Source organism: Aplidium turbinatum, chromosome 3 (genome assembly GCF_918807975.1).
Source record: "Aplidium turbinatum chromosome 3, kaAplTurb1.1, whole genome shotgun sequence".
NCBI lineage: Eukaryota > Metazoa > Chordata > Ascidiacea > Aplousobranchia > Polyclinidae > Aplidium > Aplidium turbinatum.
The window spans coordinates 46,816,462-46,829,041 of NC_137474.1; the positions used below are offsets into that span (position 1 = coordinate 46,816,462).

A 12,580-nucleotide genomic window follows, 5' to 3' on the forward strand; every position below is an offset into this window, starting at 1 on the left:
TTCAGTTCAGTTGTTTTTTATTTCTGACCATCGTATCAAAAACAATACACGTCATTGACGTCAACATAGCAAAAGTCGAGAAAAAGGTAGAAGCGACAAAGCGCGAACGTCAAAACGTGCTTGTGACCGAAGTAAGTTATTGAGTTGAGAAGTTTTTGAGTAAAATTAGAGACAGTCTAGACCAGACTCTAGAATCTCGATTTTCATCGAATATAAAGTCTCTGAATACAGCATCTAGAATAGTTTTAACATAGAAACACAAAAAATGGAAAATCTTGAAGAAAGAAAGCCAGAAATAAACCATGACACCCCAACAAAGAAAAGAAAGATTTTTTCAGAAAATTGTAAAATCAACAGCGATTCCACTTCATCTACATCTTGTAAGTATTAGTAATTACTGGTCTAATGTAGTAGCCTAGTAGCAAAGAGTTTAAAGTTAAAGAAAAGTTTTTATCAAGCTGTATGAAAAACAACCCAAGGTTGCGAAAGTGACATGGGCTATGGTTATAGTGGAACCTCATAGCTCAGTTCTGGATATACGTGCCATGTGCATATTTGTGTCCACTTCAAAAATTTGTAAATATTTTGCCATTAAAAATAATTTGACAGAAAAAAAAACAATAATGTTATCAGTTATCACACCTTGTATGCATAAGTTTTATCTTTTTATACTAACTACGGTATGTAAATTTTTTGGTTTTCAAATTACGTTTTTAGAAAAACTGCGCTTTTAATATAAAAAAATATATATATATATCATCCTGACTTTCAAAAGCGGCATAAAAATAAATATGTCAACAAGAAATGATTTTATCTGGTCCGCGTGCTGCATTATTTACCATGCATTTTTATGGATTGTTTTATTAGGCAAATCGCGCAGAATTATTCCGCCAGAATAACTGTGGTATTTGGACGCATTTTAGAATTAAAAGAGCAATCATAATTTAATGTGTTATTGTTATTTTAATACACACAACAATAACACCAAATTTTTACACTCTTAAGAGTACAAAAATACTTTTTTTAATAAAAAAAATGAGTAACGTAACTGTTTAAGTTGACAAGTATGATTTTCAGAGATCCTTGAAACAAATGATCGCGAATACTCGCATGGACTTAAAGTAAAATCTTGCAAAAAAACGTGCAACTCAATCTCACTTTGTTGATTCTTGGAACTTTTAAACACAAGTAAATCAATGAATTTTACAGGAGATCTCAAAAAATTTGATGCAGACCAGCACAATCATGTTCATTCATTCAACTCACTTGTCAACTGTAGCCTAACCAAAAGCAATAAATTCAATTCAGTCATCTCTAAAACATACTCTACATATCTTCCTCACTATTATCCCAGTATGTGATTGTATGTGCTTTTTGAAAGACTTCTTATATCATCAGCTAAGTTTATTTTTTGTGATTACCGCGTTCTGTACGAAAAAGATACCACTAACTACAATGGTCGATATATGCCTACCAGCGTGTTAAAGAATAAGAAAAGGTGGCAAAACTTTAAGGTTGAATGTCAAAAAGTATGAACTCCCATAGTTGTAAAACCTGTTTTGATCTGTAGGTTGTAGATTAATTTGCCACAGTTTGAGGCTTTTGATTCATTCATACTAACAGGGTGACGAGTTATCCAACTTCAATAGAACTTGGATAACTCGTCACCCTACAGGGGGAACAGAAAAAGTGACGACTTACGCGAACTGACAACCAATGCAAACAGCTAAATTTTGCCATTGTTTCACGTTGCATTAATTTCATGGTGCTCCGCGACCTAATTAAATGTGATAGTGGTAAAGTGAGACGAAGAGGAAAGCGAGAAAGAAATTTAATTACGGTACACAATAAAGTGCAGTGCAGTAATAACGCACTTAACAGCTTAACTGAAGAACACGGATATTTTTGACTGCGTTTTGCTTGCAAGTGTCTCGTCAACCAAGTAGTCATACATTTTTGATAGTGAGCTTGCGAATTCACCACTGTCTTCTTGGCATAACATATAGTGTTGCAGCTTTCCAACCATCCTGCGTTCCTGCAACTTTTGTTTGTCATGAAACAGTATTGTCGCAAATGAACCATGCACATGCTGAACAGCGCTTCTCTTATCGACAACAGAGCATGTGTGCGCACACCCGCAATCGACCAGACCAACATACTCCACACATGTGCGTCTGTCCCGATAGAGTGTGTTCGTGCACACGTCTTAGCGCAGTAATTTCTTCTCGAAAGAGTCTGTAAATGTTGCGTCAGCATTTGGGTGGATGACAACTTAGACGAATTTTATGTCCCTGGGGAAGAAAAACAATGACGACATAATCGAGTTGACGAATTATGTGATGACCACTTAACTGAACTTGATTGTGTACAAAAGATAGGCTTTCTGTCGGGACCTGGCAATCATTGACAACTTGGGCAAACTGACCAGTTTTTCCGAAGACTAGTTATCCAAGTTCTACTGTATTTGCCATAAGAGATTTGTATCTAAATTTATTTTCTATGCCTATTCTCTGGATAAGATTTTTGCTTAGATTCGGTTTCAACCTAGGATTATTCATGTGGTTATCATGTGGTATTATAAGTATATAATTAAGATAATTTTTTATATAAGTGGACTTGAATTTTGGAATAACAAATTTATAGACCAAGATTGGTTGCATCCTACAAAATGTAGTAAAACCATAACAAAGTATCATTAACAACATAATCAAAACAACAAATTAAGATTAGTAAGGCACATATTATTCAAAGTGTGCTAAGACTTTCTCAATCTCTCCACTTGTGAAATGTCATTGTAACTATGTGACAGTTTGTTCTGCATTGTGAAGTGATTTCTGGGAAGATGCTCATGGCAATCCACTGTGTGTGTGTATAGATTGCTAAGCAACTCATGTTTCTACTTTGTTGTTTGATGATATTAAGTACGATAGGCTAATAAAGAGGTTTATAAAGCAATGTATCCAACACAGTTATGTGTCACTTTCAGCACTTTACAAAGTAGACATTTTCAGTGCAGCCATATAGCGGCGCAGCTGAGTACATTATTACTTTGAATCTATTCCTTTGCTGAGTGCCAAGCAAGAGTAAGATTCAGAACCACGTTTAAAACGTCTTTGACTTGACAGGGTATCCAACTCATGTTTCCAGATTAAGAGATGGAAATTCTAACCCCTAAGCTATCGAGCTGGTTGATAATAATTGCAATCTAATTTACAACAACACATGTTTCCTTAATTTATCCATGTGTTCAATAGCCTAGTGAACAGTGTTCACGTTCTAAATGAGAAAGTAGAACTTATTTTCTTTACTTAAATGTATGGCATTTATTTCATTAAAAAGCATCACTTTTTGAATAACATTAACCAATTAGGTTTCCTACTACCCAACCACATTGGTAGTTTTAGTTATCTAACAATTATTATGGAATAGTATAACTTTGGTAAAGAGATAATTCTTGAATATCATAGACGGATAATTGATAGCGACTTGATAGGATTAAATTATAGTTATCTTTTTATTTTATGTATTGTTTTTAAATTAAGCCATTCGATCCGTCAAGTTGACTACCAATTATCTGTCTATGGCAGTGGTTCTTAACCTTTTTTCTATCAAGCCCCCCTTCAATAATGGTCATGTGCCTCGCGCCCCCCTAGATTTTAAATAAATATCATACCAAAAAAATTGTATTTTTGTCTGTTTATTGTACATATCAGTGAGATACTTGACACTGCTTCTTAGCGACTAGATTTTTAATGCGAGGTTTAACTCCAGAGAGTGAACAACGTAAGTCTCCTTCAACCAGTAAATGAAACTGTAAAAAAGCAATTTGAACAAAAAAGTAAAAATGAAGCAGTGTCGAGAAAATTTGATAAATGTGATTAGAAGGAGTTCAGCGCAAAATAGTTTTGTAAAGTTCTGGTCTAACTAATAAAACAAGAATTACTGAATACAATATAAAATAAGATAAAATACAAAATATGACGAACAGCATAGGTCCTAGGACATTACAGTAATTTAAAAAAAATTGAAATTGTTGTAGAGCTCGTGCCCCCCCTGAGGGATGCTTCACGCCCCCCTAGGGGGGCGCGCCTCCCCGGTTAAGAACCACTGGTCTATGGGATTATGGAATGTGCTTCATATGGAGTGCCAGATATTTCCCCTCACTAAACTTTTAGATATTTGACCAATGATGATTGCACTTTTTTCATTTTTTTATTGTGTGGATTAATGTACAAAAAGTGCTGGTTTGTCACTAAAATTGATAACTAAGATGTTTGGCAACCCTGGCAGCTCCTGAACTTTGTGTTAGTTATGTACTTGTACATACGTGTTTGCCTATGCAATATGCATTATAGTAGTTCACAAAGTACTCTAACTCAATAACTCAGACATGCATAAACATATTTTGTTAATTTTAAGGAGCAAGATGATACAGTGGTTGACAACATATCAACAAGCTTACTTTAAAGACATCACTTGAAAGTTGCTTGTTTTACTTGCAGCAGCTTTGGTTGACAACGAGCAACGCAGTGCTGCCAATGTGGAGGAATTAGAAACATCTCGTGTTGTCAGGCATGTTTGTGTATTTTTTTAACTTATTGTATATATAATAATATATTGATTTGTTTCTACAACAAAAACAATAAAATGCAAATTACTGCAAAAAGCAAACACTGTACATAGTTTCAACATTGAAGTATCTGCACAGCATAAACGAATATTGGATCAACACTTTAGAGTTGTACGTTTTTTTAATTGGAACTCTGAGCGAAAGACACTTCGATTTTTAATTGAACTTCTACTCTGATATTGTAATTAGATGTCACTTGCATATGATTTGCAAAGGAAAGTTTCTATACTGGTATCATACAGTAGTTTTGTGTAAGTATCGACAAAGTCACAGGTTGTGTGGCAATAACTCTGAAAGTTGGATGGTTGCATTGCATGATACTATGCCGTAATGAAGAATAGGTACAAGGCACAGTCCTTCTTAATTGAACTCAGCTTCATGTGAACGACGACATTATCATCATCAACCAATTTTGACAAGCCATGACTTAATCCTCATGTTGAGGGTGTGGCCTGTCTGTCTGTTGATGACAAAGTCTTTTCACATCTCGTGTTGGGTTGGCAGAGTCCATGTTTGCTCTTCACATATATCTCTCTAACCCCCACATGCTTATTGCTGTAAATTTCTTGTTGAAAGTGATGTCTGTGAGAGGAGTTGTAAATAATTAACACATCAATTTGCATCAATCCATTGAGAAACTTCCACTTCCTCCCTGCGTAGATTCGAGGAAAACAATAACTCAAGTCCGCCACCTAACGAATTTGGATCTGGTCTTCCTAAAATGATTGGAGGAGCCGAAAGTCCCAGTTCCTCCGAAGCTAGCGAGAGTGACTGGCAACCCCCGACCCATGGTGAGTGATTATCATAGATTATTTTGTTTATGTATAGCAAGCACACGTCGAACTTGACAGAAAATTGGCAAAACGAATTTATTTTAATTGCTTTTCTTACGTCATCGTATTTTAACTTTTTGTCTTCTACCAATCGTTTTTCAGTAAGATATAACATTTTTATCTTTTACACTCGATGATACGTATTATATATGTTTGTATCAATACTGCAGCAATGCTTGATTGATGATACTGCCTGTTCTTTTCTGCCCAACTCACCGTTCTCGCAATAAGTTCCCTCACCCATCGTTAACAATGATCTTCTTTCACTAGGATCCATCGATTGGATCCAGTCGCAGATGCTGAACGGTCGTGACCCTCGCGACATCATCTACAAACTGGTACCTGGGTTGAGCAACATCCCAGAACACATCAACAACTGGGACGTCTGGAGGCTGGTGAGATTCCTTTTTAAATTCACGGTGGATGTGAGATGACGTCACGATTGTATATTGCTTGATTGCCCCAGATACAGCGTAAGGCATTGGATTGATACAGCACTACATACAGCCATACAGATACAGCACTCCATACAGCGTAAGGCATGGATTGATACAACTATGTCCGCTCGTTCGCGTGCAGCTTCGATCAGTATCGAACCCGGAACCACAGTAGATTTCTACCTGGCTCGTCACTTGATCTTGTCACAAACTCATCCAGTTTGTTGTGAAAGTTGTTTTGTTGGTTTAGAATTTATGTCAGTCCTTGTGACAAGGTGTGATGCCTTCTTTTGGCCCTCAAGCCCTCATGGAGTTTCATGGAATACTTTGAAACGGTGACATTCGCGAAATGGTTTGAAATGATTCCAACTAGGTCGTGTTGCTACCGGAGAAACCCTGTCTGTTGCATCTTTGCTGTGTTTGTGTGTCACAAACTTACTTGTTCTTTGTGAAGCTGGTGCGACTTCTGAGCGAGCCGCCGCGACGAACGAAGCTTCCAGACGTGAACACGTTTGAAGACGCGATTCGCCTCATCAGATCGCGGCGGAAGATAATGATCCTGACCGGTGCAGGGGTAAGTTGACACATCTTTGTGCGTCGATGGTAGTCAGTTGCACAACTCTGTGACGATGCAGAATGATCTGAGGATGTCTTTTCTGCACTAACGTTTTGTGTACCTTGCCACTACGCATCCTCGGACTAATATGTTGCTACATAGTTTTTAAGAAATTGTTTTTATTAAATTTTTATCCTCGGACTGACAAAACCTTTCATAGGCTTTTTATGACAGTTTCGCATACTTGGGGAGGTTTTAAATAACTAACGCGGCCCGGTAACCGACATTGACAGAGCGGAGTTTTCGCGTGTTGTTGAAGTGTTGTATTTGGCGTTCACAAATAAAGAAGTAACGTTTCCTAAACGCATTTACAAAATTTCATTCCCCCCAGGTCTCCGTATCCTGCGGTATTCCCGACTTCCGGTCCAGGGACGGCGTCTACGCCAGACTGGCCGTTGATTTCCCGGACCTTCCCAATCCAGAGGTTCGTCATTCCACAGGATCTTGTTGCAAACATTTCATCGCGGTCCTCTTTTTTTCACATTTCTTCAATTAACTTTTCCTTTCCAGGCCATGTTTGATATCACCTACTTCAAGCACGATCCAAGACCCTTCTTCAAGTTTGCCAAAGAAATATATCCAGGTCAATACAAACCCAGTCTCATCCACAGGTGACCCAACCATATAGGATTACGTCATCATTTCTACTTTTCAAAGATACCAGCGTCTTGAAGAACTTCCTTCATTCCTCTTGCATCGTTTCCTTGTCTCCGTCGTATCTAACTCCACTTTTGATGTCAATAATGTGTGAAGTTTGCTGCACCACCTCACCCGTCCCCATTGCCCATCCAGGTTCATCAGCATGCTGGAAAAGGATGACAAGTTGTTGAGGAACTACACCCAGAACATCGACACCCTGGAGCAAGTGGCAGGGATCAGCAGAGTCATTCAGTGCCATGGTAGGTAGCAAAGAGTGGTTGTGACCTCATAGATGACGTCTCTGTAACGACCCGCAGATGCACGTCATCGATTGAAGGCCGTGGGCGCGTCATGTGCGCGGCGTTACTGAGACAATGATAATAATTTCACCTCTTGCTGAGTTTCTGTTTTACTCAGGCTCTTTCGCTACAGCGAGTTGCCAGTTGTGCAAGTATCAAGTTGATTGTGACGCAATCCGAGAAGACATCTTCAACCAGGTGAGTTGCATCAACGTTAGTGGTCGTTATTCTAACGTGTTCACTGAAGTTCCTCATCCGTTGCCACGTTGAAACTTTGGAGTGATCGCCGCACCTTTGTAACTTCCAACTATTCATTGACTGAGAAAGAAGTGTCGAGTTTGCAGGAATGTAGAACCTGGTGTTAGTCTCTTTCTGATTCTGTAGTTGAAGTGTCAATTGTTGTTTGTGTTTCCATCTGGTGGGACTATTTATCTTCGCACTGTGGCCCTCATATCTTCTATCAGCATTGAAGCTCACTCGTCGTCTCATATCGGGATCAATATAGGTTTGTGCAAGCGCTGTGGTGTGAAACGTGATCATCACAAAGATGCTTTGGTTAAGTTTGTCTCCTGGTGGAAGTCATAACGACATTGTTACTCCGCCAGGTGGTGCCATACTGCCCACGCTGCCCTGGATCCGAACCCGGGATCTTGAAGCCTGACATTGTGTTCTTCGGGGAGAATCTCCCTGATCACTTTCACAGACAGATGAGCGCGGACAAGGATGAGACAGACCTCCTTGTCGTCATCGGGTCGGCTCTCAAAGTGAGGCCGGTGGCCCTTATCCCAAGTAAGTGACCACTCAAATGTCTATTCCAGTCTTTGCCTCTCAATTTGTTTTCGTTCATCATGCCGGTTGATGATGTTCAGTAATTGGACGGGAAGGCAAGGAAGCCAATCTTCGAGTCGGCCTTTCGTCATATTATAAAGTTCCTGCGTCCGCTCCGGAGCGGTGTCGAACCGGCGTTCTCCTCTTTCAGTGATTGGCATTGATCGGATGAACCTTAGTTAAGCGCCGTTCAATTCTCTAAACTGTTGCTCTCCACCTCCAACGTTGCTTCTTCATGCAGACTCCCTCCCGGAAGAAATCCCGCAGATCCTCATCAACAGAGAACCACTTCCTCATATGTCCTTCGACGTGGAACTCTTAGGAGACGGTGACGTGATCATGGGAGAGATCTGTCGGAGGCTGGGTGGACAATACGATGGTATTCATGACAACCAGGACGGGTATGCATCAGTAGAGATAAACGTGTCCAATTGGTTAGCCAACTGCAAAGCATCCAAGTCGCGATTAATTTGCGATAACGACCTGTAAACGGTACATTTTGACACTGCGCACCCGAGGAAGGGAATCCCCCCACACCAATACATCGTCACGACCTGTACCAGGAGGAATTCTGAAAGTTTCTTGCCAATGCATGAAAGGTTCATTGTTACTGGTAATATAGGACTTGATTGTGATGTCAATACCACCTGAAACCAGCTCCTTGCATCCAATAGCTTCAGTTGCCAACAAAAATTTAACTTATAATTGAGTTTTAAACGTTGTTAAACTATTGTAAATAATTATTAAACTTGAGTTCGCCAATTCAGTTTGGTACTCTCTACTTTTATAAACATTTAGCTGTTGCAACTTCCACTGTCCATAATAATTGTAGCATGCCATCAATAGGGGTCATACAGTGCAAATTACGTTGTGGCTATTGTGTGTTTCTGGCAGATTATCCGAGATCATCACACTGCCTCATGACGACACCTCGACGTCACTTTCGTCTGACGTATCTGATGACATAAAAGAAAGCATGGCTTCAAATAAAAATGGGACTGATTCATGGAGCAGCGATTCTGAAAAGACCACGAATCGTTTAAGACATGCCTGTCTCTCGGACCCAGTCGAACCAAACAACGAAACCTCAGTTATTTCGGACGTCGGCGAATCAAACAACAAAACCTCAGTTATTTCGGACGTCGACGAATCAAACAACGAAACCTCAGTTATTTCGGACGTCGGCGAATCGAGCAACAAAACCTCAGTTATTTCGGACGTCGGCGAATCAAACAACGAAACCTCAGTTATTTCGGACGTCGGCGAATCGAGCAACAAAACCTCAGTTATTTCGGACGTCGGCGAATCGAACAACGAACCCTCGGGCATTTCGGACGTCGTCGAATCCAAATCCAAAGTCTCAGTTATTCCTGACATCGTCGAATCAATTAACAAACCCTCAGAAGTATTGGACGTCGGCGAATCGAACAAAACCTCAGCTATTTCAGGCGTCGGCGAATCAAATAACTGCACAAATGAAATTTCGGATCCAGGCGAATCGAAAGATGGAACGAGCGACAATATGTCCGTGGAAGAAAGTGATGGTGGAAAGGATGCGGATGCAAGTTCATTGTGGGAAAGCCGTTGGAAGAGATCCGTCAGCAAAAGACTTCCAGGTACGGCTCTAGTTGTGTCCATGAGGACTCCTGTGGTGTTGTGTGAGGTTATCGATCAATTTAACGACTTGCACGTTGCGTTTCAATGGCGCGACCTTTGTAAGCTGGAGAAAATCTCGCAGCAAAGCAAGATGGTCCCGGGTTCGAATCTTGGTCTGATATTTCACGCGGTATCGATGACGTCATTTATTTTACAATATCGTATCCTTTCAATGCCTCCCACCAACATCATCTGCTTGTGCACTTTCAATGCGATGAAACAGTTTGTATCGCCTCAGTTCGCGATTGTATCAGGATGTTCTGTAATTTTTTTGCAGCGGGAACTTATTATTACGACGGCGGCCACCGCTACATTTTCCCTGGTGCTGAAGTTGCTCCGGAAGAGGAGAGTGATTGCTCCTCCAGTGAGAGTTCATCTGACAGCTCTGATGATGACGATTCCATGGGTGAGTTCTTCCATGAACAAATATTACTTATAAGTTTGATTTTGTTACAACTTCTTCATTCAAATAAACTTCATTCCATGAAGTTTGCTCTCTGCTGATTTCCAAATGTTTTGTAGTTTCAAGTGGGATTTCCCCCATGCAACGTCATTACATTCCACGACGATCTACTTCACTCCAACCCAGCGCCGGGACGTCATCGAACGATGACGTCAGTACGACGTCACTTCAATCTTGCAAGTACAGAAACGAGGATAACAAAATGGGAGAATTGTCGACGGGAATGGAAAGCGACGCGGGCTGGAAACTTTTACCTCGAACCTTCGGTGCGACCGAACAGTCACCTCATTGTTACGTGGAATCAACGTCGATTGTGACCAAAGAAGACGCTTCGTCATCGTTGAAGAGTTTCGAGAAAGTTAACAAATAGTTTACTGGTTCGAAGCAACCCTCCTGAACAGGGGGCAACCGGAGGGGAGTCCAGCACCAGGAAACATCGCTTGGTGGTTGAGAGTGGCCTGCTCTTATTCAAATAGAATTATTTAAGTTTTCTTTAAAACGTTGACAGTGTTATCTCAACTTGCACTGCTGCTTTACGTCACTGCCAACACGTCATAGTGACGTCAGGTAAATTACTTCTGACAAAATGGATGCATCGATGCTGAAGTCATCGTCGAATTCTAGAGCAATGTCATTTATTCATAACGATCGTAAGAATCACGAATTATGCTCGTGATTGCGTCACGACATCATGATGAAGTCTCATTCCATCATTGCCTCAACAACAATTTCACATGTAACAGAATTATGTCTTTACACAAACCATCCAGCGCGGTGGGAAGGCGCTTGCTGTCCAATCATGCATTCCTGGTTCGACTCCCGGCTTCAGCTAGTTGTTGAAAACACCGCTCACCTCTACCCAGGGTGTAATAAATTGGGTGGGCGTAGTTGCTGAAGGAAAGGCGGCCGAGAGAAAGGAACTGGTCACCCTACTCTTGTAAGTGCTGAAGGGTTAGTACAATGAGAACCTTATCTTATCCCCCGATGCTTGGATCAAGTATTCATCTTTTCACAAACCAGCCAGCTAGCTTCCTCAGCGCTACAACATGCTCTGCTTGCTGGCTTGTTCGCTCCTTGTGACGTATGCTATAAGCCGCTCTACACCTATTATGACGTCGTCGAAACGATTAGCTGCATATTTTATTTCACGTTCATTTGCTTTTTCATGTTTTTGCATTGTACTAGGGCATCCTGTTGACCTAACATCCGGGCCTAGCTTATGTACAAGCATGGCCTGAGTGCCATCGCATTGCTACCTCGATATGAAGCATGCTTCGTCCGTTTGATATATTTTGCCCGCTGTTGACCCCACTCTTTGACTGATGTTTTCATGAATAACATTTATTCTTTTATTTCTGCCCCAAGTGACTTTAGCTGATGACGTCACCAGGCAGAGAAGGACTAGAAATGTTATTTTTGAAAACTTTCGCTTGGACTTAGCTACAAAGTTGACTAATCAGTAGTAGACCTGGTCCATTCTACTACCGCAGGTCGGTTTCAGATATAAAGGTGTTTCTGACACGCAACTTGGGGAATTGTGGAAGCTTTGAACGATAATTAGCTAAAGCGTTTATTTGTTAGTATCTCACACAATTGTTCACATCACAATGGAAAGCACGAGTTTGAATCCCATTGTCAGTAAACGTGCAAGGATTGTTATGTTTTGAAAAGATTAGTTCGAAGACCCCGCCGTGTGGGACCTTTGCAATTGCCACTTTGCTGCATTCGAATTTCTAATAAATAAAAAAACTAAAAATATTTATGTGCAATTAGCCTACATTGCAAACAACATGTCAAAAGAAATCGCTTATTGCTTATCTACAAACTGGTAGCCTACAGTAGAAGAATGATTCGTCGGGAAATCTTTGTTGCAATGGACTCTTAGAGAGAGAGAAAACTTTATTTCGTTTGTTGCGAGAATAGTAGCCTACGTCACAGTTATAAACAATAACTTACGAATAAAATATCACCACAACAAAGTAGATTCTAATAGTAACCAGCAAAATCAAACTGCAATAAATTGATAAAAAAAAATAGCGATAAGTGGATATAGTTTGGCTGATGAGGGTACAGTAGAATTGCAACGCAGCGCTGCATCTTTCCAAGCAGTGTCATTCTCTTTTTGGCAAGTAGGCTAGAACTGTTTTTTACACAGATTACGTAAAATAAACTTCGTCGT

General features: G+C 40.3%; 1 protein-coding gene across 1 annotated transcript; it reads left to right on the forward strand.

Annotated features, from left to right (window-relative positions):
• Positions 1-12,149, forward strand: LOC145766333 (uncharacterized). The gene is made up of 14 exons (XM_082578023.1): positions 1-380; positions 4,503-4,572; positions 5,291-5,421; positions 5,734-5,858; positions 6,355-6,474; positions 6,848-6,940; positions 7,027-7,127; positions 7,309-7,415; positions 7,573-7,652; positions 8,060-8,243; positions 8,524-8,683; positions 9,177-9,898; positions 10,216-10,344; positions 10,461-12,149. Exons 1-14 carry the CDS (start codon positions 266-268, stop codon positions 10,769-10,771), a joined length of 2,448 nt encoding a protein of 815 aa, XP_082434149.1. The 5' UTR covers positions 1-265; the 3' UTR covers positions 10,772-12,149.
• Positions 12,150-12,580: the final 431 nt, after the last annotated feature.